This window comes from Phlebotomus papatasi, chromosome 2 (assembly GCF_024763615.1).
Source record: "Phlebotomus papatasi isolate M1 chromosome 2, Ppap_2.1, whole genome shotgun sequence".
Classification (NCBI taxonomy): Eukaryota; Metazoa; Arthropoda; class Insecta; order Diptera; family Psychodidae; genus Phlebotomus; species Phlebotomus papatasi.
Window position 1 is genome coordinate 45,071,856 of NC_077223.1, and position 26,661 is coordinate 45,098,516.

The window sequence follows — 26,661 nt, forward strand, 5'->3', positions numbered from 1 at the left end:
TCATTTTGCATAGAAATCATTGCAACAGATAATCGAAAAAGCTCCGTTCAAAATCCAAAAAACATTATGTTTTTAAAACAAGTTTCCTTCCATAGAATATACCCAAAGTTTGTTAAATACGCGACGTATCCATATTGAAGAATATACAATTGAAAGATCACATTCTATTTTTCTTTCTTTCCTTAACGAATCAAACAAAAAATAAAAAAAGAATTTGAAATGTCCTACCTTATGGGAAACATCTACATTAAGTAATTCAGGAGAAATGATCCTCTCGATCAGCTCCAATGCCATCAGTGCCATCTTCCAAGTTTGAGAACAGCAGAAAATGCGATGGTCGATGGATTTCGTGATAGAATTCCTTGGGATTCGCCAATTGCAGTTCATACTTCATATTGGCATCATGGCGAACACCCATAAAATTGTAATTCCAACTGCCCTGGGCCGGTACCATAAAGAAGCCCAGAAATTTGTTAGACAGCAGCATTTGCACACGTTCATAGTGACTGGGTAAGTAGCCTTTTGGATTGTTTCCTTTATCAGTATTCTTAGCGCCCCACTCAAAGCCCGACGGAGTCAATTTGTAAGCTGTCAGCGAACAAGAGCCAGGAGTAAATGAACATGTTATGATGATAGTCTTCTCACCGTCCCACGTAGGATTCTCAGACATGACTTTGGCATGTGTCGTGATGTCCTGAGGTGAGAGTTGTGGCAATTCATTGGGTTGCGTATGAATCCAACCCAATGGTTCCATATCACGCAAATACTGGTGCGATGGCAACTGATTGGGCAAGTTGATGGTTTGATGGGTGCCCCATTGTGGCGGCATCACAATACAGCGAATCTCTTTAACCTAGATTAAGAAGCAAGAAAAAAAGGACAAACCTATAGCCCAATGGAAAAAAAAACTTGCATAATGATAAATAAAAATCATAATAATATAAAAACTTTAAAACCAGTGATAAACCTAAATAGAGGTGCGATTCCTTCATTGCAAATTTGGATTGTGGCAAACTCGAACAATATTTAAACATAAATAATGCAAATTTCGTTTAATAATTCTTAAACTGTGTGTTATATTACCGTTATTAATAAGAAAAATTGGATGAGAAATGCATAAGTGTCTGAAAATCTTTAAAAGTCGATCATCTCGGAAACTATGAGAGATAGAGGTCTCAAATTTTACATCCATTTAGAACCTCTGTTAGCGACCCGTGAGAATCCGCGAACATATTCATTACCCACGAAAAATACACGCCCCGCGAAAATCCGCGAAAAAATTCGGGCTCCGCGAAAATGCGCGAAAAAAATTCGCGCCTTGGGAAAATCCGCGAAAAAATACACGACCGGCGAAAATTCGCGAAAATATTCGTGCCCCGGGAAAATCCGCGAAAAAATTCGCGCCTTGGGAAAATCCGAGAAACAATTCACGCCCCGCGAAAATTCGCGCACCTCGAAAATCCGAGAAACAATTCACGCCCCACGAAAATCCGCGTCCCGCGAAAATACGCGAAAAAAAAATAGCGCCCCACGAATATCCGCGAAAAAAATCGGGCCCCACGAAAATCCGCGAAAAAATACGCACTCCGTGAAAAACCGCGAAAAATACTCGTCACGCAAAAATTCGCGAAACAAATTCGTGCCCCGCTAAAAATTTCTCTCTCTACTCTTTTCAGACGAGTTGTTTAGAATCTTGGCAAGCTATTTATCATCTCATTTTTAGTAAAATTATTTTTAATACGTTTAAAAAAGAATTGATACGTAGAGGTGAATTTGACTCGAATTTTGGACAACTTGGTTATTAATTTGGACAACTTGGCTGTAAATTTGGACAGCTAATCCGCCTCAACAGGATGCCCATTGTTCTTCATTTCATAAACCAATCTTATCCTCTTCCTGTTCATGTAAGGGAAACGTAGAATGTCACAAGAAGCCCGGAAACTTTCCATATCATTCATTAAAGTGAGTTGACTTCGGTACTCCAATACGTACGGATTCGCTCATTCTCTAGCCTTTCCGGGAGCCTTTCAACGAGCACTACATCTCGTTCGTTAGAGATGATGCTCCTTTGTTTCTCCAGGCATTTGTCCAACTTAGTCATCACAAAAGCTAAAACTTCACGAAATTTCGTGAGAAAAACACCTGTCCAAAATAAGGAGTCTCACCTCACCGGTAAATGTCTTAAAAAATTTCCCATTTTTCACACGAAAAATCTAATTCACAAGGCAAATTTCACTTCAGATCAAATTTACAAATCACCACTAACGTGAATCAATACAATCTTCAATGAATATTCAATGATATCACTCAAAAAAGCGAAGAAATATTGATATTACTTCATCACAGCTAAATAATGACCAGCGTACAATAACTTTTGTTTGTAAACATGTTTTCGAAATTTCCCATGAGAATGAGCGAGATGACTAGATCTAGATCTCACTCACTCTCATTGAAATGTCAAAAACGTGCTTACTAAACAAGAGTTATTGTGCGTTGGGCATAAGACTGAAGTAAGCCACGAAGTTCTGTCATATTTCTCGTAAGCAATTGCTCACACTGAATTTTCAACAAAGCAATTTCAACTCAAATCATATTCAAAATTTAACATATTTAGTGTCAAAATCTTCCAAAAAGAACAAATATTTAGATAGAATTCATTATTCATCAAATATTGGAATAGAAATCCATCATATTAATCAATTTATTTTTAGTGTCCAATTTTATTCTCAAAGTGTCCAAAATAAGAAACTAGACAAAATTATGAGCCTTTCCCCTATGTCACCTTACAAATCTTCGAATACAGGCTCACTATGTAGAGAGAGAGAGAGAGAGAAAGGGAGAGTGAGAGAGTGCTATATTATATGGGAAAAGCTTGTCCGACGCCGCTTCTCTCGCTTTTTTCCCGCCTGACGCTATTAGCAAATTTTCTTAAAATTGAAATATTTAAAGTGAAATATCTCGAGAACTGCTCGACGAATGTCTTAAATATATATATTTTTTTAAATTGGTATAAATTTTCTGGGCTACAACATAAACATAAAATTTTCGAAATCGCATGCTTCGATTTTGAGTTAAACTACAAAACGTGATTTTTAGCCGGTTTTTCAAAAAACTAATGGCACAGGAATCGTCGTACGCGCGAGTAGATATATTTTAAAAAAATATGAAGATATCTCTTTCCAAACCAGAGATATTGCGTACTACGGACGGCCGGCCGGATCCGAAATTGCCGGCTTATGATTTTCGGCATTAGGGATGTTCAAAACATATACCCTGTGAATTTCAGGTCGATCTGAGCACTTTGAAAAAATCCGAGGATTACAATAGGCACAATATGTGTGATTAGAAGGTATCAAACCTAAAAAGAATAAAAACATTTAAATACAAGAAAAAGGTCCTTACCTGAGGATTATCTGGTGGAGAAACTCCATACAAATAACCAGCAATTTGTGCTCTCAAATCTGATATCGTGACAAATTTCTTGAGAACATTCTTAGGCAAGATGTACGTGTATCCTGTTTCTTTGATATCATCAGAACTCACGTAAATGTGATTGGTTCTGAGATGGAGATTTGTCGCTGAAATTGCCCTCACTCGCCACTCAGTCTTCGAACTGAATGTCTGATTCTCGTAATTAGATGTTGTTGATGTTATAATTTCATCACCATGTTTGTTGGTCGTTCGTGTTGTCGTAGCCGTCAATTGACTCTGTTCTTTTGTCTGCTTTTCAATTTCAGCTATCTGTTGCCTCTGTGCCGATGGAGCAGAAATCTCCATGCCCAATATAATATCCCTGATCTCAGATTGTGTCAATGAAGCTACATTGACATTATTTTTCTTTCCATAGTCAGCCAAAATGAGATCCTTCAACTGAATCTCCACCTTGATCCATTCTTCATCTGTCAATGTTGGCCAAATGTGATGGGCTTCAGTAATTGTGGTCTTGTCTGGCTTCAGAATCACTTTGGTGCGTTCAGTATTGACGTGCAGGGCACGGAGGATGAGAATCAAACGTGAGAAGGCTGTGTAGGATGAAATGGTCTTTAACCAATCATCATAGAGATTGAATAGAACCATTTGAGGTTCTGTTGCTTTGAGAATCAAATCTCCAAATTTCTCCACTTTCAAGCATGCCTGGAAGGGCAATTGCAGTTCAGAACCTGAAATTTCGAAAATACATCACAACTGAAAAGCATTCTAAAAAGAAATGGATTATAATAAAAAGCTAGTTGGCATCAACTTTTGTAAAATTTTTGGAAAAATGGAATAAGTTAAAGTAAGTCGAAAAATCCAATTAAACCCCGAAATTCGAAAATCTCTACTGAGAGAGCAAGATTTAACCTAAAATATTTTTGCCTCCTTAAAATTCCACCCCCAAGTGACCACATTCCATTCAAAGATATATCGAATTTCAGACGATTTCTGAATAATGATGTCACGATGTTTACCCATGCGTCCAGCTGTCAATTATTAGAGATCTAAACTAAACTATTTGAGATACCGAATTGGGACTTTCAGAGGACCCCCATAAAGTGGCTCAAGAATTATTAATATGACCCTAACTTTCCCCTACTTTACAGGACAATGTAAATGAAATGAACAGGAAATGGAAATATTTATAAGGATTTTCTGATATATTGCATTTATTCCTTGTTTATTTATTTTTTTTATTGAAGGATCTTAAAAATGGGAATCTTCACATTGTAATGTGTGACGTAGTTTTCACACTCGGGCGTTTGCCCAAATGACTCACAGCTCAGTTAGAGATAACCATTCACCATCTCACAATGCTTAAAATCACGCAAAATTAGGCAGATCAACATTTTTCTGTTACCTTTATTAAGCTCTGCCAATGAAAGTCATTTTTGTATAACTTTTGATTTGTAACCATTTGAGACTTCTCTGGCATGCAAACTGAGATGGAGTTTTTCCACCGTTTTACTCCAGAGTAGGTTGGTTACCAACGCTAAGACGGCGGTGGGCGCATAATTACAAATCTTACATAAAGTTATATTTGTATTGCGTTTTTAAGTCATGGATGAAGAAATATCTATATATCTAATTACATCGTAAAACCAGAGAACACGATTTTCGTACCGTGAAACCTCAAAACCCAATTTTTGCATGACGAAACCCAATTTTTGCGTCGCAAAACCCGATAAACCCGATTTTTGGATAGCGAAACTCGAGAAACCCATTTTCTTCATCACGGGTCACGACAAATCCAAGAATTACATTGCGAAAACCGAGAAACCCAATTTTTGCATAGCGAAACCCGAGCAAACAGAAACCCTATAGGGTATACTGTTAGTATACTAACATTAAAAAGATTAAGTTTCATGTACGGCGGCAATGCGCTGTTTATTTTGCTGTTTTGACAGGTGTTGATAGTGGATGCTCAGAGAAAAATTTTGAACATGGAAGAAATGGGCCATCGTTACGTGATCCAGTACTTGTTTTTGAAAGGTCTTAAGACACCCAATATTAAATCCTGAATTCTACTTAAGGGAAATCAGCTCTTTCGATTTCCACTGTAAATTTTTGGGTAGCAGGGAGTTAAGCGTGGTCCAAAGAGCTTAAATGATGGTCAACGCAATCGTCGCCCTAAAGAGGCGTCCTCACCGGAAAATGTAATGAAAATCCAAAAAATTATATTGAGTGATCGTCGATCGAGTGTGTGAGCTTGCTGGCATGTCAGGCTTTTCAAAAAGTGCCGTACATCGCATATTGACAGAAAATTTGAACATGAAAAGGCTTTGTGCAAGATGGGTGTCGCGTTTGCTCACACTCACTGGAGCAAAAACAGCGAAGGCCAAAATCAAGGAATTGAAGTTCGAACTCTTTCCCCACCACGACCCTTACTCTCCAGATTTGGCCCCATCTGACTATTTCTTGTTCCAAAACATGAAAAAATGGCTGAGTGGACAAAGATTTTCCAACAATAGTGAGGTCGAACTTGCAGTTGACGCTTATTTCGACGACCTGGATGGAACCTACTATAAGATGGGTATAGAGGCTATCCAGCATCGCTGGGAAAAGTGCGTCGAGCTACAAGGACTTTTTTTTTTGTTCTAAGAAACGGTTAAAATGATTCCTTAATGGGTTTTCAACAAGTCTAAATCTGTTTCCAAAATCGGTATTTTGGACGATTTTTTGAGTGATTTGTAAATCGGTTCAAATCGGTTGCGAACCAGGAAACTCTAAACTGCGCATTGAAAAAAAAACTTCGTGAAATCATCGAAATTGTAATCGCAATGTCCATGAAGTGGACCTCTAAAGAACGACGTTTTACCACCTTTTTTTAAAAGTCAGAATCCAGGTGACATTTTGATCCCTAATTCACGGGAAATCGAGAGTGTAGGAGAGACTGGGACAAAAAGTCACATATCGAAAATTTCAAAATTCAATTATATTTCAAGATAAATAAGATAGCGGCTTAAAATTTTTACCACAGATAGCTTCCATAAACCTCATTCAAAGATGTATGTTTCTTATAATTCGAACAAGAAATTTAGAAAATAAAAAATATAAAAATTTTTAGCCCTATTTTTGAAATATTTTCCTTGAAGAATATATTAATTATTACCTATTTATTATTCAAAATTTATGCACTGATGATTATTTCCTAAATTATTATTATTATTATTATTACTTTATTTAATCGCAATAATAGAGTCATCTCTTTTACAATTGTGATAATAAAAAAATCAGAAAAAACAGGAACATAAAAAAATAGAGAATGACAAGAATTTAGAATTAAGAGTGTTCAAGAAACAAATTAATTTGTTCTAAGATCCAGCATGAAGATAGAAATTACGAATAGCAGCCGCAGAAATACGGCAATCACTCGGAAGAGAATTAAACAGAATGACGCCTTTTACAAAAAGCGACCGATAGAGGCAGTCATCTTGAACTTTAGGCACTATGAGTCCTCGAAAACCCTGGCAGAACTCCCCCTAACCAGAAGACACGACAGGTACCCAGGACATCCAGAAATCAGCAAATGGAACAGAAATAGCACTGCTCTCATTCTCAAATGAGATGGTAAATCGCAGCCAACAAATCGTCGGTTCCGAAGAAGACTATTGTAAGTCTACTTATAATAGTATAAAAAGATGGTATGATTCATTGGATGCAGAAACCTTAAATCTATATCCCCACAAAATTTTATGTTAATTAAGATATTCCTGCAAAAGTTACAAGAAAAAAACTTAAAATCAGCGTGCCCAATTATTGAGTTTTTTGCCCACAATTTTGCTATAATTAATTTAAAAGTAGTGTTAAATAGAAGATATTCAATGCGTAAGTATGATAAAATAGTTTCAAAAGCTGAAAGTATACTAATTGCAGTGAAATTAATGAAAATAAATTTTAGCTGTCAAACTTTAAACCTCTTTCCTGTAAAGTTTACATTTTGGACTTACAATAGTCTTCTTCGGAACCGACGAAATATGTGACTGAAGGGGGAGATATGGTCTCGACGGCTTAAGCCGCAGATATACCTAACACAATCTCAATCATTAAACGAAACTGAAAGACGACGGATTGTGTCACTATCCGCCGCAAAGAGCTCTGCTCCATAGTTGAAGAAAGGAAGAAGAAGCGCTCGCTCGAGGATCAAGCGAGTATCATAGGGTGTGATGTCCCGGAAGCAACGAATGACTTGGATTCTTTGAATGCGAAGCCGCTATCAATTTTAGAATTTTACAAAGATTCTTCTCTCAAGAAATCTTTTTCTTAAAAACGATCACTTGGGGTAAAAAGTAACAAAAGGTATGGAGCAAAATGTAACAAAAAAGCGAATCAATTTCTGATGTCTCACGGCACAAAAAAAAAACGTCAATGCCATGTGTCGCGGGTTGTTGTTTGCATGGGTCAAACGATTTGCAGTCTTTTGTGTGTTTTTGTAAAATAGCTTAAAATGCACTTTTCTCGCCCAGATAAAGAAAGTGGTATTTTACAAAGATGTAGATGAATAAATTTTCTATGAAAATATGTCCTCTAGGTATTTTTTCAAATTTACGGAGGTCCGTAACGAAGCTAATCAAAATATGATAATATTCCATGTCTGGCACTATTTGCCCCAGCATTTTTGAAAATAGTCACAAAATTACTTTTAGAAAACGGCTCGATAAATGCATTTCCTTACAAAATAGAAGAAAATGACTTTTACAGAGTTGTAGAGCGGTAAATTTCCTATAAAACTGCGCTAATTAGAAATTTTTGAAGTGCTCGAGTAGCTTGTAAAAAAATAAAATATCCGTTTTGATACTTTTTGCCCCAGTCTCCCTTACATAATAAAAGCCAAATGAGAAATGGAGATAATTCACTGAAATAATTTTTAACTTAAACTAACCTTTGATGACGATATTGGGGAAATCTAGAAGATGCACCTCCAACGGATCCAGCATGCCCTTCCTCGTCACAATAATCTGCTTGGGCTGTTCTTCAACCGGTAACGATCTAATGAGAGCAGCAACTTCTTCGGCTGTCTTCCACTTGGCCAACTGCCCCAAACGCTTCTGTCCTGCCCATACGGAAGTATGGATGATTTTCAGAAAGAGTTGCCCCGTGCGTGGATTGAAGATGAAAATGGCTCCGTTGATGGGCTTTGTAGTCAAATTACCCTCGAATGTCTTGTGAATGGTCACTCGGTAGACATTGGTGTCATCCACAAACCAAATGATCTGATTGGAGAAGAGTTCACCATAGTTCTGAGATGATAAATAGGGTTCTGTTGGTTCTGAACTGTACAACTGTAGTGCTTTGCGGATTCGTTCACGCAGCACATACAGAGCCGGATTGGCTTTCATGATTTTCGACATGGCCTGCTGTATGAGTGGCTTACAGCCTGGAAACCAATTTCCAAAGGCCGAATGAAGGTTGTAGGCCAAATCAATGGCAATCAAAACACCCGTTGGTGATGGATAGATGGACATGTTGTCCGTGGTGTAATCGAGGAATTTTGCCCTTGCATATCGTTCAATATCGTGCGAATCATAATCACCCCATCTCAGCTGAACGTCAATCCAGTATTTTTGTGTTGTAGTATTGTCCATGGTGTCTTTTGTATCAGCCAGAAGTGATGGCCTAGACACATTCCATTTGTAGGCTGGAAATAGTAGAATATCTGCACAGGATGAATTCATTTTGTAAGATTTTCGTGGATGTATGGTTTCTTTCTGGACCGTCTCAATTTCCAATGCATCCAATTCCTGATCAAATACCTGACACAAATCCATCACAATGGACTCATGAATCTTCTGCCACAAATGAGCACGAAAGATTTGAATCAGGGAAATTTTCAATGTGGGAATTTTACCATGCATAAAAATACCCGTAAGATCCAATTGCACCTGGAATCCCACATAAACATTGGCACGATTGATAGTTGGTGACCACCAAAGGGTGAAACGACGATTTGGAATCTGATTGAGACCTGATCTTTGGGCATTTGTCAATTTTTTGTACTTCATCGATTCCTCAAATCCAGACGCCTTCTCCCAGAACAATCCCTCCCACGTTGGGAAGTATGTTCCCTTAAATAGCGTATGTTCCAGAATACCTTCAACGCCACCAAGAGCCTGAATCATATCCGTTCGGTAATTATTCAAATTCCACAATTTTCCATCATGACGCTGATGTGTCCACCAGAAAGGATTTTGTTTCAACACTTGAAATTGCTTAAATTCCGTTCGGATACGCCAACCCTTATCATAGGCCAACGTATGCCTGTCCTTTTGGAAAAGTGTATTAATCCTCGGAATTCCCCGATCCCAACTATCCTCGAGATCCTCAAGGGTCAATCGACGATTCTGAGCATTAGCTTCTTGCCTCTTTAGTGCATATTCTGCCCAAACTCTCTGAGAATCAATAAATTCACTCTCCCACGGTTGAATGTATCGATAGAGATTGGGAATCAATTGATCTTCATCATGTGACATGCCCGAACGAAAATGTGTTATACCAACATCCGTCTGTTTTGACCACCTGAGATCAGATTGAGGAATCAAAACGTGTCCCATGCTCAACATTCCCAAACCACCCAATTCTTTAGGCGTATAAAATACCACAGGTGGAAATCTCGAAGGCATTTTGGAATTCAGACCAATTTTAATTCTTGTCTGAATTTTATTCTCACACTTCACCAATAAATCCAGCAATTCTTGAGTATTGACCACAGCCTCACGGAAATACGTCATCAAACCAATAAGAGCAGTATTCCATTTATTGACAATTTTTGTAAAAGTTGTCGATCCCGATGCCATCAAAATCTGCCGAACACGATTGTGAAATCTGCCCAGGGATTCATCATCGACACGCAAAAAACACTGAGCTGTTCTCTCCTTTGTCACTTCATTCTGCAAATTCCACACACCATCGCGATGTGTAAATTCCTCATGCTGTGTCCGACACTTTGGCAAAATTCTACACTCAAAGCCACTCATATTGAACAAAAGATTGGGATTATCCTTGGAGTATACAGACACAAAAGTATTCTCCCAATTGATAGTGGTTACAGATCTGGGCAGACGATTCTTAATGTCCCAGTAGACAGCTCTGCCCAAATTTACATCGTGCTTCATGAGACGCATACGAGCATCACGTGGCCAACATTTTTTATTATTGTATCCCACGATATTTTCATTATTGGGATCCGGATGTTCAGTGAGATAGCGTTGGATGAGGTCTTTGGCCTCCTCTGCTGTAAATCTGCAATAGACGACAGTGAAAACTGCACCATTAGCACAAAATATGGATAGATATGCATTCTCTGATGTGTTCAAACTTCAATTACAATCCAACGTAACCCTGCGGGTATGAATTCTGAGATGGTGAGTTATGGCCTCTACACACTAGAGAAATTTATGTCCATATTGAAGTAAATTCCCTACGCCTGAGCAGGAGAAACTCTTCAATATGGACATAAATGTAGGAATGAATTTGGCATGATTTCACTGAAAACGTTGTACCCGATCAGTAGAACAAGTATAAAGAGTCCTTTTCAATTTGTCGGTGAGAGAAGACGCACTTTTCACTTATATTATGAATTAAACCCGTTGTTCTATTTAAAAGAAGAATTTTCCCTCAATATCCCCCCTTTCGCAAATCTGACATAAATGTCTCTAGTGTGTAGTGGCCATAAAAGTCGTGAATTTCTCAAATGAATAGCTCACTCATTTCAGAATTCAGACCCTGATAATATATGAGATTTCTAATGAGAAACAAAGACAACTGAGGAAGTCTAAATTTATTCCTCCGTTTCGAAAAAAATCGAACTAAAACGAAGTAATTTGAAATTTGTTTTAAATTGGAAATTTAAAATTTTCTCACTGCTTCAGATGAACAAAAGAAAAATATCATGAAGATGTACAAGCCCTACATTCAAAAGCAAGTCGTCAAGCCACTGGATGCCATTAGCGGAGGTAATCACTACGCGTTCAATACGTCCCCACTACAACAAGCAAAATTCTGCACTCACATATTTACTGTTTTTCAACATGTTACCGAGCTAGAGAGCAAACCGTATGAGATATCAACTTACGATCTTCGATGACCCCCTCTAAAGAAACATTATCTCGAGACGCTTTTTCCCACTTTCTCCACACAAAAAAATTACGTTTTCTCGAAAACGGCTTCGACGATTTCCCTTATTTTACTGTTCGAAGACCACAGAGAGAGAGAGAGCAGTATATCTTGATTTTTTCACCTAAAAATTCCGCCATCAACCGTCCATCCATCCGTCTGTTTGTCTAATCCGTCAAGCCGTCGCTAGCTATAGATGCCAAACGGTTATAAGTCGACCACGACATCATTATCATGCCCTTTTGTTTCCAGTTTCCACCCACCCGTTCCCTTTCTCTCAGAAACTGTGTTTTTTTAAATTGCTCAAAAACTTGTGCGATTTTTTTTCATTTTCACATGTTCTTAGAGGTTACCCACATGAACATTTAATTAAAGGTTAAGAAAAAGCTCTTGAAATCATATTTTTCAACCGAATGGTATCATGTTTGGGGTAGTTAGAAAGGTTTTGGAATTTCTGACAGTTTTGTATCGGTTCCAATCGGTTATGAACCGGTGATGAACAGGATTGTTATCCGAAACTCAATTATATTGCTTCCAACCTATTTTGAATGATTTATCAATCAGTTCAAGACGGTAAATGATGTGAAAGTACTTTTCACAAGTCAGAGCATTTCGCAAAGCCTGGAACGCTTTACTTCCGCTTTTGGATATGTTTTAAAGATAACCCAGGTGAACATCCATACACACTTAGGGAAACTGCGTCAGGTGTTATAAACACTGTGATTTTCTTAACAAAATATTAGACTTTAGAGAACAAAACCTATATAAATTCCTAGATACTATAGGGGTTGTCCACTGAAGAAATTGTCTACATAAGTGCAAGTAGTGTGGAAATAAAAATATTTGTTTACAACTACCTCATGTTTCCTGATCGATAAGCCTGACCGATACGCGACGAGAATACTGCGTCCATCTTACAATCACTCGTAAATAACACCCCGAAATACTTGAAATTGTCCAATAGCTCCAGTGATTTATTTTGTATGAATATTTTTAATAGTTGTGTATATTGTATCTAGAAGCTAAACGGTAAGAAATATCAACTTTCCGTCATCGATGACCCCTCCTTCATAAGTCTAAGTTAGTTACCCTCCTATCATGTTTTTTATGATATCTCAAAAGCAACTCCAACGAATTCTTTTATTTTTTTGACATGTTTTGAAGGGTTTGAAGGTATCCCAGGTGAAGACTTCGTCCACACATAAACTATGATCGGAAATTTCGTTATTTTGAATGATAGAAGATTAAAGTTTAACTACCGGGGGCCCATCAAGCCTAATAAAAAATGAAGCTATTTTTCACTATTCCTTCTAAAAATGTTGCAGCTATTGCACTGCGACTTAAACAAATTTGCTCGTAGTTCTTGTATAATTTTGGCGAACATTATGCAATATATATTTTTATATAGCTTTTAATGTACGATTTCGAAATACTCCCTCCGTTCCGAAATAAGTCGTACGTTTGGGAAAAATTTTTGTTCCGAAATAAGTCATACGTTTGGGAAAAAAATGGGATTAAGGGAAAGTTTGTTGGTAAAAGTTTTGTGTATCAACAATATCTCTTCCAAAGGACTATTGTTAATGTTCAGAACTAAAATTGGGATCCAATCTTCATGGTAAGTTGAGGAACGAATGTCTTAAAAATGTCTTATTTTTTGAGTTTTATTTTCAATCTAAAATAGGTGCAGAATGGTGAGAGATACAGACTTGGGACCTTCGGGGGACCCCCCATAAGTTGACCCTGAGACCATTAATATGTCCTTCATTTTATCAACACCCCTCCCCTTCCCCTCCAAAATCATGTTTTTCGGGATTGCTCGAAAACACGTCGTGCGATTTTTTTTCAATTCTGGATATGTTTTAGAGAAACATATAAATGGTCCCAGGGTTAACTTATGAGGGGTCCGCTGAAGGTCCCAAGTCCCTATCTCTCACCATTTTGCACCCAGATATTCGAACACATAAAAAAGGATGTTCTTTTTATTGCTCATTCTGCAAAATTTGAGATATAAAAAATGTCACGTGAAAGGATCCCCATATTATCCCTGAGCATGGAGGATAGTTCATACATAAGATATTTGCAAATAACAAAAACATTATCTGAAACCATTCCTTAATCCCTAATTTTTCCGCAAACGTACGACTTATTTCGGAACGGAGGGAGTATATCAGACTGATAAGTCAATTCTGTTTAGAAAAAAACTTGCCAATACAAGATGTTTACATTCACACTTCACCTCCCTATAAGGTGAATCACTAAATAGATTTTTTAGGTTATGGGTCAAATTTCTTCCGAAACACATTCCGAAGAATAAGAAGAAGAATAAAAAAATATCATTTGACAATTCCGAATAACTACTGTGATTCTCTTTTTTTCACAGCTATTGTAATCGACCGATTTGATCAATTGTCAATTTGTTAATAGTACGGAATATTTCTGATTTCATAAAATTACCTTCATAAAACACAATTCTCAACAAAAACAACATTTTTTAAGCAACTTATACTACGGTGCGACTCTGATACCTTTCTGTGTTGTAAAAGTGCTGGATTATTTTTGCTGTGGGTGTGTCGTTTGGTCACAAAATGATTACACCCAGAATTGTTTTGAGACACTTAGGAAGAAATTTACAGGTAATTAGAGAATTTGCTTCGAATGCTGCAACAGAAAAGACTTCCGTGTATGACAGATCAGCGTAAAATGATGAATTTCAGGGGATTCCTGCTGCCTGTTCAGTGTAAAGATTTTGGTATTGTTGCATTACGCAAATACTACAGGAGGACACAGGCATCGATCTTCGATGCTTTCTACATGCTTTAGACCTAAGTCAAAGGAACTGCTGCCATTGAGTGTTTGGAATTCATCAGTACAGCGAGTACAGCAGCAATTGCACATTTGCGACATGTTAGTAGGAACGTGGTATTAGGTGAGATTCTTAACAATCTCACCTACTATAATCCTAACAAAATTTCATGTCGTCCGATCGACCTCAAACTTGGCCAAAATGTGTTTCAGCACTTCCTGATCACGAATATATATGTGGCTATTTTACGTTCCCGGCCGGCCGGCTGGCCGGCCGGCCGGCCGGCCGCTCTTTGGAGCTTAATAGCTCCTAAACTAAAAAAGATATCGACTTGCGGTTTTCGGCAAAGGTTATATATCGGGTGAAAATTGCAACTTGGTGCATTGACCCCCCACCCCCCACCCCTCCTTCCGCCATTTTGAAGACCCCCCTTTTTTTGTTTTCTCAATAGCTCCGCCCCTATGGCATCGAGCGGGCTCAAATTTTAGTATGTTATAGCTGGACCTTAGAGCTTTCCATCAATATCAAACTTAAGGTCCCCCGACCCCCCTGACCCAAGCTATAAGGGTCCAAAAAAATTTCTTAAAATGGCCATAACTCCGGTTCTAATTGTCAGAATTTAAAAAGTGAGGGCTTTTTGGAAAGCTCTCGTGAAATGCCACCTCCCCTTCTAACATCGCAAGTTCATAAAACCACCGCTAGGGGCGCTATTATTAAAAAGAAAATTTTTAAATCTTATAAGTTAAATAACTCAAAAATTCCATTGTGCATCGGGCTGAAATTTTAGTATGTTGTAGCCGTTGATTATACCTATCAAACAAAAAAAACCTTAAGTCGATCCATAACCCCTGACCCGAGCTATAAGGGGTCAAAGTTTGAACATTGACCGGCCTCTATCTCCGGTTCTAACTAACATAGCGACCTAAATTTTACCTTTTTGGTTTCGTCTCGATTGTGGCATTGTGCAAGTTAATGAAATTTTAGTATGTTGTAGTCCAGTCTAGGACGTTTCCAAAATGGTGCGTATGCGCGCTGTGGTTAAAACAGAACCGGAGATATGAGGGGTCAAAGTTCACAAAATTCAAAAAATCATATCTCCGGTTCTATGTGACCGATTTTGATGAATGAGGGCTTAAACGAAAGATCTCACCAAATGCTACAACTTTCTAGAATATTTGAACTTCGTGGGACCAACACCAGGGGCGCCACAGTCGAAAAACCAATTTCAATATCACATAACCTCAATTATCTCGACTGTCGCTGAACCGATTTTGATGATTACTTCAACATAATTGTAGAGCACATTTGTCTCTACATTTCGTCCATACATCATTTTCCGGTCAGACTACGCTATCACTCCGATTTTGCCGTTTAAGTGTGAAAAAATTGATTTTTCCCATAATAACGCTTTGAAATCACTCAGATGCCAATTTGACTGCCTCTACTCCACCAAGACACTTAAAATAGGGTTTTAAATGGAAAGTCTCTCAAAATACAACAATTCTTTGATATAGTTGAAGTTCAACAAATGAACACTTGGGGAACTCTGGATGAAAAAACGAGTTAAGAAACAAAAAACCTCGCTTATCTTGACTTCTGAGTAATCGATGAGATCATGTTCTATGGGAAAATTATAGAGTACATTCTGGTCTACATTTCACCCATATATCACTTTTCTGTCAGTTCATCCAAATCCTTGACATTTTGGTTCAAATACAAAACTTGTATAATTTCACGAATTTGATTCAAGATAACTGAATGGCGTCTCCCAACTTCAGCTCCAAATCGAATTTGCATGCACTCCGAGTTAGCTCACGTTAAGAATCTCACCTACATAAGCCGGTTAGGATTATCTGTCCCTTTTTAATAATAAGAATCATAGAAGTAGAGCTCCCACGGGTTGGATTTCATGCGTTGCGTACGTTTAGGTAACGTACGTTGCGTACGTACATACGCTAGGAAAAAAATGTTTTGTCATACGCTTTGTTCATTAGTGAAACTATTGTTATTTGAACAGTTCTTAAAAATTTGCGTTCAACATACGATTATTAAGTCTAACACCAAAAGGATTTAAAGGTCAGGTAACTTATTTTTTATAGTTCATCTTTTCTTTTAAATGTTTCTTCCCCATTTTAGAGTTTCGAAGATCCTTGGAGAACACTGTAGCAGACCAACAAAACGATCATTGATAAAGCACGTAAGTAGAATTGGTCTAACGATGATTCATATTCTCACATTTATAATGGTATTAATAGCATGTAAGTATTTATTTTATTTTTATTAAGGAAAAAAAAATACTTACGTTCTCAGACGATAATTCATAATGTCGAAACAAGTAAAAAAAAACCATGTATCATGTCTTTACAATAATTCTTAATGTCGAATATCGACATTATGAATTATCGTCTATCATAATAGCACTTATGTATTTATTTTATTGTGGCAAAAACAAATGGTCAGTAAAAAGTCAAAAGTAGTCAGCAGAAAATCAAATTTGATTAGCAAATAATTCGAAATAATCAACAAAAATTTCCAATTTTGTCAGTAAAAAGTTAAATTTGGGTAGTAGAAAGTTAGAGTTGGTCAGTAAAAACTTCTAATTGATCAGTAGATATATTCGAGTTGATCAGTAAAAAATTAAAAATGGTCAGTAAAGAGAAGATATGGTTAGTAAAAAAATAAAAAAGAACAGTAAAAATATTCGAGTTGATCAGCAAAAAATTAAAAATGAGGAGTAGAAAAAAATTAAAAATGCAGTAAAAAATTAAGTGAGCAGTAAAAAATTAAAAGTGGTCAGCAAAAAATTAAAAAGGAGCAGTAAAAAATAAAAATTAATCAGCAAAAAATTAAAAGAGTTCAGTAAAATATTAAAAGTGGTCAGTAAAAAATAAAAATCGGTCAGTAAAAAATGAAAAGTGTACTGTACAGTAAAAAACTAAAAGTGATCAGTAAAAAATACAAATTGATCAGTAAAAAATTAAAAACGAGCAGTAAAAGATAAAAATTGTTCAGTAAAATATTAAAAGTGAACAATAAAAAATTGAATGTGGTCAATAAAAAATTAAAAGTGGCCAGTAAAAAATAAGAGTGAGTGGTCAATAAAAAATTAAAATTGGTCAGTAAAAAAATAAAATCGGTCAGTGAAAATGTAAATTGGTCAGCAAAGAATAAAAAGCCAGTGATAATCCTAAATCAGCTTATAAAGGTGTATTTCCTTCGAGATCGGGAATCTTCGTTTTTTTCCATTTTGTTTTTACATTTTTGTTTTTCCCAGTTTTTTCTTTGGAATCTCTGTCTTCAGTAACTTTTGTTTTTTGAAAACTTTGACTTTGGAAATTTTGTCTTTTATACATTTTTCACAATTTTCATAAATTTTGTCTGTAACATTTTGTCTGTGCACAAGCATATTTTATAACTTTCCAAAAATTTCCCTTTTGTCAAAAAATTTCCATGTGCCCCAAAGGACGAAACTAAACACATCCCAAAAACAAGAAAATTTTGTTTTGTGCCAAAGGACGAAACTAAAAATTTCGCAAAACGCAGAAAATTTTCCTTTGCCCAAAATGACGAAACTAAAAATTTCCCAAAACAGAAAATTTTCCTCTGCCCTGAAGGGAAATTTTCAACTTTTTTTTATTTTTCACTGATCGCTTTTTATTTTTTGCTGATCAAATTTCATTTTTTATTGCTCAATTTTAATCTTTTTACTGACCATATTTTATTTTTCACTGATTTTTGCTGACCGCTTTTTATTTTTTTACTGAGCGCTTTTGATTTTTTCTGATCAAATTTAGTTTTTAATTTTTTACTGATCATATATTATTTTTCACTGATCACTTTTTAATTCTTTGCTGATCACTTTTTAACTTTTTACTGATCATGTCGAATATTTTTACTGCTCGTTTTAATTTTTTTGCTGACCACTTTTTGCTTTTTACTGCTCATTTTTAATTTTTTGCTGCTTTTTAAATTTATTTAATGATCATTTTTATTTTTTTACTGACCAAATTCAATATTTTTACTGTTTATTTTTAATTTTTCACTAACCACTTTTTATTTTTACTAACCACTTTTTGTTTTTTACTGATAATTTTTTATTTATTACTGATCATGTTTTATTTTTTACTGATCACTTTTTACTTTTTACTGATCATGTTTAATTTCTTGCTAACCACTTTTCATTTTTTATTGACCGCTTTTAATAAAGTACTGCTCTTTTTTTTATTTTTTACTGATCTTTTTAAACTTTTTGCTAAATACTTACTGCGTAAGTATTTATTTTGTAATATATTTTTCTTTTATTGAGTTTTTTTTCTTTTTCTCATTTCAGATTCTCAAGGATCTTCGAAGAGAACTACTGCAGACCAATAGGAAGATGATTAACAAAAATATCGAGATGTCTGCAAGTGCAAGTATATGTAGAGACAACTGATGTATACAATAAATGTAAAGAAAGAAATAAAGTCGTTCATAAATTATCTTCTTTTATTTAACTTCGACTTTCGACTCTTTTAAAATTCAAGGTAATTTTTCCCTTTTCTTCACGTACGCGTTCATCCAAATCTCAAAATCCTATTTTCCCTATTTTCCTAACGACCCCCTTGACTTTCTTCAGATTTTTTTTCTCGCGAAACTTAAAGAAAATCATTAAATGTGTTTAATTTTAGACTAGAGAATATGTGATTCGAATATCTTTCATTTTTTATCCAGTTTATCCATAAATTTGTACCCAGTTTGTATATAAATTAAAAATGAAGGGAGAATCACACCACGCATAAGCTATAGCAACCTTACTCTGAATTTTTATTTGGCGCCATCCGAAATTTCGGATCCCGCCAAACCTGAGTAGTCATTTTGATGACGTACTGTGATGGCGCTGATTTTAGTGATTCACCTTATAGGGAGGTGAAGTGTGAATGTAAACATCTTGTTGCCAATAGTCTTCAGTGCCTATATGCAAAAATATATGGAAAAATGAAATGTCGAGAGGCCCCTGTTAACCACGCTAAAGGACCTCTTTTTCAATGGATCAAGGTAGCTTCAAATTTGAAAGTTAAATCATTCAAAAAGTCGCATTTCTCTACTAATTTCGAATTTCGAAAGTAAACTTTCACAAAAATAATAATAAAGTGTTTTAAAGTTAAATAAATTACCAGATATAAAAGCATTTTCAACTCACCTGAAGAACAAATGAATGCGATCGACGTATCGACAGTAGAGCCGAATGGGATGACATGTCTCGATCTTCGTATCTTGAAAGGTGAGAAAATCATTGGGCATCTGCGGAGGTCCAGCCATTTCACTGGCTCTCTGCAATCCCAGTGCCAAGAGATCCAGCACCAATCCATAGTACTGAGCAATAAAGGAAGCAAATTGAAGGCCCCTGATGATTCCGTAACTGTTAGTGTGATTCATATCCTTGTAGTTGATCACAACGTTGTTCTTGGCTGTCATGTAATCAGCAATATTGTGATCTACAATGAGCCTAAGAAGTCTGTTGAGTAGTGTCAAATCAATTTTCTCATAGAGCTTCTCAAAGCGCGATTCAAGGAGAACATTGCATTCACCCTCAGACACATCCCAAACTTCATGAAGATTATTGATACCCTGACACCATTTGTAGACCAACAACGGTGGAGGTTCTGTATCACTTGGTTTTACCCATGGTGGAAACAGACGACGTTTATCCGCTTCATACCACAGATACTGATCTAGGTAAGCATCAGTAATCTTCTCCAGGGGCTCAACATCATAGACTGGAATAAGATGACTATAGAGATCCATAAATTCAATTCCAACTTCTTTAAAGGCTCTCTGTGTCAGCAAATGACGTTTGATTCTCGAGAGAGCTTCATGGGGATTATCGTAAGCTTGCTCAATCAAACCCAATTCTTCACGTTGACTCTGATTCAACCTGGATTTGACACTGTATGCCTCCTTGAGGCGTTCAAGGGCTAAAATCAAAAGTTTCGTGTCATGTTTGTAGGACAGAGGAGGAAAGGGAATTGGTGCAAATCGTCTCGATTCCAACCAATGAACTGTCGTTGTGTAGATGGCAACAGCTTCTTCGGGCGAAATGTAGGGTCCATCTTTGAGATAATTGTGTTGCCTCTCTTGTTCAGCCTTCAAATACAACCGTGTCAAACGTCCCAAATTCTTCTTACACACCGTTTTGTCCACAGTTGCACCCCTCCTGATTCTCTCACGATTGTAGTGAGCGGTATTTGTCCACCAATCAGCCTTCATTTTGACATAACGCAAAATCATATTTTCAATGGGAATCGGCAATCCAGGAACTTTCCATGGAATATTTGCCTTCCAACATCTCCAAGCCTCTGACAAATGCTGCAAAATTGTCCTTGCTTTGTTCTGCTTAATCCCCTCGGGCATCATATCAACAATATCATGCATCACTGATGCTCTCAATTCAAGATCAAAATGCGATTCAACTCGCTGTTTTGTCACTGTCTTGGCAATTCCTTTGGAGTGTCTGCCCTCAAACTGTCTCGACAGCAAATTACCCAACCATCTCTCCAACAATGGCGTAATGCCGCGCATAAAGAACAACCAAACACGCCATCCTGGTGCCCAAAAACCACATCCAGGTCCCTTACCAACTGGCCCAGTATTGAATCGATAGTAGATCAGATGCTTGAGATCTTTGCACATTCTAATCTGTCTCATCAACTTGTACTTATACCGATACATTCCAGTCAATTGACCAACATGAGCAAAAATATACTGAAGTCCATCGGCTAGTTGAAAAGCATCAACATTGTTCAATCTGTACTGAACATGTGAATCAATAATCAATTTAGTCAGACGCAAAATCTCTCGACACAAATGAAAGGCATTCCCAAAACGACTTTTCTTTCTCTCCTTCGTTGTTAGTGTCTTTACCGGTTTCAAATTAAAATTATAGTCCAAATGCAAGTAATTCAAATTCTTCCGGTGAATCAACAAATTGAGCATATTATACCCTTGACGACAAACCTGTAGTCCCGCCTCAACCCAATCTAGGGTTGTGGTCTGGAAGAATTTTGTTGCTTTGAACGATCTAAACAGATATCTCTTTTTCTGTGGCTTTGGCCGACGATGCTTCAAGGCATTGAGAACATAGTACTTGAGCAATTTCTGATAGCTCACACGAACTTTAACCGAATGTCCCGGTGGACAGTGTTCCTTGTACCAGCCCTTCACCAACGGAATATCAATGGCACGTCGAGTACGTCCAGATCTCATATTAAAAGGACGCGGTGCCCACAATAGAGAAATTCCATTAGCTGTATTATCTGTATACAAAGGAGTATCCTGCAAGAAGGGTTGCACCTCTTCTGGCAGTAAATATTCTTCATCATCCTCTGGAAGAGGCTCCACAAACTTTAACCACGACAAAAAAAAACCCATCATAAGCACTAAATCAAACAGAAATAATAAAAAAAAAATAATGGAAACTCACTTTGACAGAATGACGATGCGAAATCGGATTGATGAGAGGATCAAAGTAGAAAGCTGGCAAATCGGGATCTTCTGTCTTGATAAACACCACATTCGGAGCATGGTACCTAGAGCGCAATAAAAATGAGAAAAAAAAACAAATCTTTGAGAGGTTTGTCAAGAAATCTGTCAATAACAAAAATGTCAAAAAATGCAGAAAGAAATTATATTCTGAAAACTGGAATACGTTTACTTCAAAAGATCCCCCAAAATAGTTTTAAGGGCAATACAATTGATTTTGAGAAGAAAATTACTTGTCGATTCATAACCGGTTCATAACCAATTGCAACCAGTTCAATTTTATCGGAAATTCCAAGACCTTTCCAACGAACCATTACATGATACCATTCGGGCGAGAAATATGCTCTCTAGTGCCTTTTTAGCCTTTGACCTTGAAAACTCGTTATTAAGAATGATTCAACGGTATTTCCGTATAAGGACGAAATGCCCGCCTAGAGAAACTCTAAAACATATTTAAAAAAAAGAGATGGCAAAGCGTCCTAGCTTTGCCCGGGCAAGACCGTTGGCTCTTGGGCGGTGAGATCTCTAACTCGACTCTCACAGCTGTGAGTTCGAGTCCCGCCCGGTGCAAGCAACTGAATGTCGAGAAAAAGACATATTTTTCCCTGTGATAAAACGTAATAAAATGCACCGCCTCTGCCCAAAAAAAAAAATTCAGGAGCACGGAAGAAGCATTCGCTACGGAGAAGGCGTTCCTGAGCGATTTACGATCAGCAGATTCTTCCAATACGGGGCGCATTGTAATGAGTATATTGTAATAGCAAATAAAGTGTCTATAGGATTAATGCCCAACGCACAATAACTTTTGTTTTGTAAACATGTTTTTGACATGTCAATGAGAGTGAATGAGATGATCTAGTCATCTCGCTCTCTCTCATAGGAAATCTTGAAAACATGTTTACAAACAAAAGTTATTATGCGCTGGGCATAATAATAATAATTGATAAATACGATAATCGGGCACTCAATGGGTCAAGTGGTAGAGTACTCGCTCTATGATGCAAGTGTCCCGGGTTCGAATCCCCTTTAGGTCACCAGGAATTTTTCTGGCTTTAAAGGTGTTCGGATTGCATCCAGTGAGCTTCACTGCACTTGATTCCACGGGCATGGGACTGACAACCTGATCCCGTACAAGAAAAAATAATAATGCATGTTTAGAAATCCCCTTGCGGGAAGGCCTTGTTCCTTCTTGGAATGTTATGCCAGCGCCAGCATTATTATTAAACAAGTAAGCACTAAAAGACTATGCGAATAACTAATTCATGGAGAATTATTCGGAGTTAATCGGTTGTAAAATAGTTTCGAATTAAAAACCGATAACTCATTTTTATTCGAAATTCGAATATATTAGTTCTGAGATATTTTTAGCGATATTTTGAGTGATTTGTAAATCGGTTGCGACCCGGCTAATAAAAAAAACACAAATCGCGTAGTTAGAAATACTTTACAAAACGTTCGAACTCGTGACTAGGGTAAAAGCCCATAATTTTGTCCAGTTTCTTATTTTGGACACTTTGAGGATAAAATTGGACACTAAAAACAAATTAATTAAAATGATGGATTTTTATTCCAATATTTGATGAATAATGAATACTATCTAAATATTTGTTCTTTTTGGAAGATTTTAACACTAAATACGTTAAATTTTGAATATGATTTGAGTTGAAATTGCTTTATTGAAAATTCCGAAAATTCAGTGCGAGCAATTGCTTACGAGAAATATGACAGAACTTTGTGTTTACTTCAGTCTTATTTAGCTATGATGAAGTACTAACACTGTTTCCTCGCTTTTTTGAGTGATATTATTGAATATTCATTGATAATTGTGTTGATTCACGTTAGTGGTGATTTGTACATTTGATCTGAAGTGAGATTTGCCTTGTGAATTAGATTTTTCGTGTGAAAAATGGGAAATGTTTTAAGACATTTACCAGTGAGTTGATACTCCTTATTTTGGACAGGTGTTTTTCTCACGAAATTTCGTGAAGTTTTAGCTTTCGTGATGGCTAGGTTGGACAAATGCCTGGAGAAACAAAGGAGCATCATGTCTACGAAAGAGATGTAGCGAGAAATGCCTTGAAAGGCTCCCGGAAAGGCCAGGGAATTAGCGAATCCGAACGTACTTGGAGTACCGAAGTCAACTCACTTTAATAAATGATATGGAAAGTTTCCGGGCTTCTTGTGACATTCTACGTTTCCCTTACATGAACAGGAAGAGGACTTGGTAAGATTGGTTTATGAAATGAAGAACAATGGGCATCCCGTTGAGGCGGATTAGCTGTCCAAATTTACAACCAAGTTGTCCAAATTAATAACCAAGTTGTCCAAAATAAGAGCTAAATTCACCTCTACATATCAATTCATTTTTAAACGTATTAAAACAGATTTTAGTAAAAATAAGACGATAAATAGCTTGCCAAGTTTCTAAACAACTCTTCTGAAAAGAGAGTAACAAAAAAAGCCAATTAGTATTGAATATATCGCACTTCAAACTTGGAACATCGATGCTTATAAGCAGATTGGACAAAATTATGAGCCTTTACCCTATACTACGATTTTCATTAACTTTACTTTTGAGGTATAGCATTTAAGTCACGAGGTTTGAGCATTTTGCGAAGCATGGAACGCTTTTCCACCCCTTTTTCTATTCAATAACTGTATGTGATGTTTAGTAATTAAGAGAATACATTTTTCTTTCAATGCACAACCATCACACAATCTACCGTAGTATCATTAGTTCTTTTTCTTCATAGTATCAATATGCATATCTTTGAATTACAATTTTTCTACCACTTAGCTAAGTCTCTCTAGTGAAATAATTTTGTTCATTAGAGAATTACCTTTGTGGACATTTTTATTCAAATCAATATTTTTTTTCAAATGAAAATAATCCACTCACCATGATAAATGCACGAAATGTGGCATATTGTTGTAGAGATAGGGAAATGCAATGCGATACTCTGTCCGAATTGGCTGACGGATAATGATCTTGTTGATGTCATTGAACTCATTCCAATCATCATCACCAACATTGTGATCCTTGATCAATGGTTCAAATTTTGGCCCTCCCGGAATGGCCATATTGAGGGCTTTGGCCGTGAAGAAACTCTTTGGATCAAAGAGATAGAAGAAATTCTCATCTACAAGATCAGTGAGCAATTGATTGGCCAAACGATAGAGTGTGGCCATTTGGGGTAGAGTTAAGTTCCACTTTCTGTACGTGGATCCATTGACGTGTCTGAAAAAGGAAAAAAAGAAGCACCATAAACTCTACGAAGAAATACCATGGAGAACTTTGTAACTGACTGTGTTCCCAGTAGAGCTTTGTGATCATAGAACCAATTGTGAACACTTCCATCTTCATCGGCGTCCAATTCAATCTGAATGGCTTCCAATGGTTCAACATCCAGCACATTGTCTGCATAATCAAGTGGTGGTTCCTCATCGTCAAACGGCGGAAATCGCATTCGTTTGAAGTGTCGACGATCGCGTTTCTCTCGCCTCATCATGATCCACATTGTGCCCCACTGTGCAATGTATACCGGCTCAATCACCCACGGAATCTCATTGACAAACGTAATAGCTCCTGTGATGTGATAGAGCACAGGAACATCTCGAATCTGTTCCCAGGGCATGGGCATATTCTCAAGGAGCTTCATCACTGCATGTGGCATGTACTTGAGAGCTCCCAAGTACACCCTTTTATCATGCCTGTACTTCCTGCTAGTCATATCCCCATGATCCCGGATGATCTTGCGAATGTGCTCAGGTGGCATATCTTCCTTCTGAGCATCCACAAAGCCAAACTTTCGCTTCTCCGCGAATCTCTTGGACTGCAACTGTTGCCACTTCAGAGCCTTTTCCTGTAGCTTCTCTTCTGTCATTATGTCCACTTTCTGAGGAGGAGGAACTGACATCTTGGGCGGCAGAGGCCCTGGAGGTGTTATACCTGGCGGAGCCTGTGGGGGCATCTGACCTGCTGGTGGGATTTGCTGGGCACTGAATGCCTGCTGTTGAGCGTGGACAGCTGCAAAGGCCTGCTGTTGGGCCATCAGCTGCGCTGCCCACGAATTCGGCGGTATCATGTAAGGTGGAAGAGCCATCTTGAGCTCCTCACTTTACGATCTAACCTGCAAATTGAGGTGAAATTGATACGAAATTGCGGCAGAAATGTAATTTGCCAAAAGGTGGACTAGACACTTCAGAAAGACGGACAACTCCTTTAGAACTTTATATCAAACAAATATTAAAATTTCATATTTAAAATGCTATTAATCTTGATTTGACATTCCTTTCAACACATAAATTATTAATAAGTTTGCAATGGAAATCAAATGAAATAGGGGAACTGCTTGTAATTTGGGACAGCTTGTAATTTTGGACACTTTGAAAATAAAGAATAACATTGATTTGTTCATTAGAGAGTGAAATTTGCCTTGTGAATTTGGGTCGAAGGAACACCTCTTCAACAGGAAACCTCTATTAACACTTTTGACAAAGTGTTGAAATTTATTTAATGCATCCAATAAAATCTAAGTAATACAACATTCTTTCACTAATCTGCGTTTTTCGATAAGAATAAGTGTTCGAATTTCGTATTCCAAATAGTATAAAGTAGAGTGTCAATAAGTCCTGACACGAGTTCTTAAAGTGTCAATAGGTGTTCCTTTCACCCTATGTTTTACGTGTAAAAAAATGCCAATTTGGTCAGAGCTTCTCCAGTGAGGCTGTGTTCCTTATTTTGGACACTTGTT

At 37.0% G+C, this 26,661-nt stretch overlaps 1 protein-coding gene across 2 annotated transcripts in view; it reads right to left on the reverse strand.

Annotated features, from left to right (window-relative positions):
• Positions 1-26,661, reverse strand: part of LOC129801224 (pre-mRNA-processing-splicing factor 8) — a 40,833-nt gene that overhangs the window by 10,548 nt on the left and 3,624 nt on the right. For both annotated transcript variants that reach the window (XM_055846058.1, XM_055846059.1), the window contains exons 2-8: positions 25,214-26,037; positions 24,807-25,145; positions 21,849-21,954; positions 19,569-21,769; positions 8,357-10,713; positions 3,403-4,160; positions 229-853 (exon numbers count right to left, since the gene is read on the reverse strand). In XM_055846058.1, coding sequence (XP_055702033.1) covers positions 257-853; positions 3,403-4,160; positions 8,357-10,713; positions 19,569-21,769; positions 21,849-21,954; positions 24,807-25,145; positions 25,214-26,010 — 7,155 coding nt within the window. In that variant the 5' untranslated portion in view covers positions 26,011-26,037 and the 3' untranslated portion in view covers positions 229-256. The remainder of the gene's footprint in view (positions 1-228; positions 854-3,402; positions 4,161-8,356; positions 10,714-19,568; positions 21,770-21,848; positions 21,955-24,806; positions 25,146-25,213; positions 26,038-26,661) is intronic.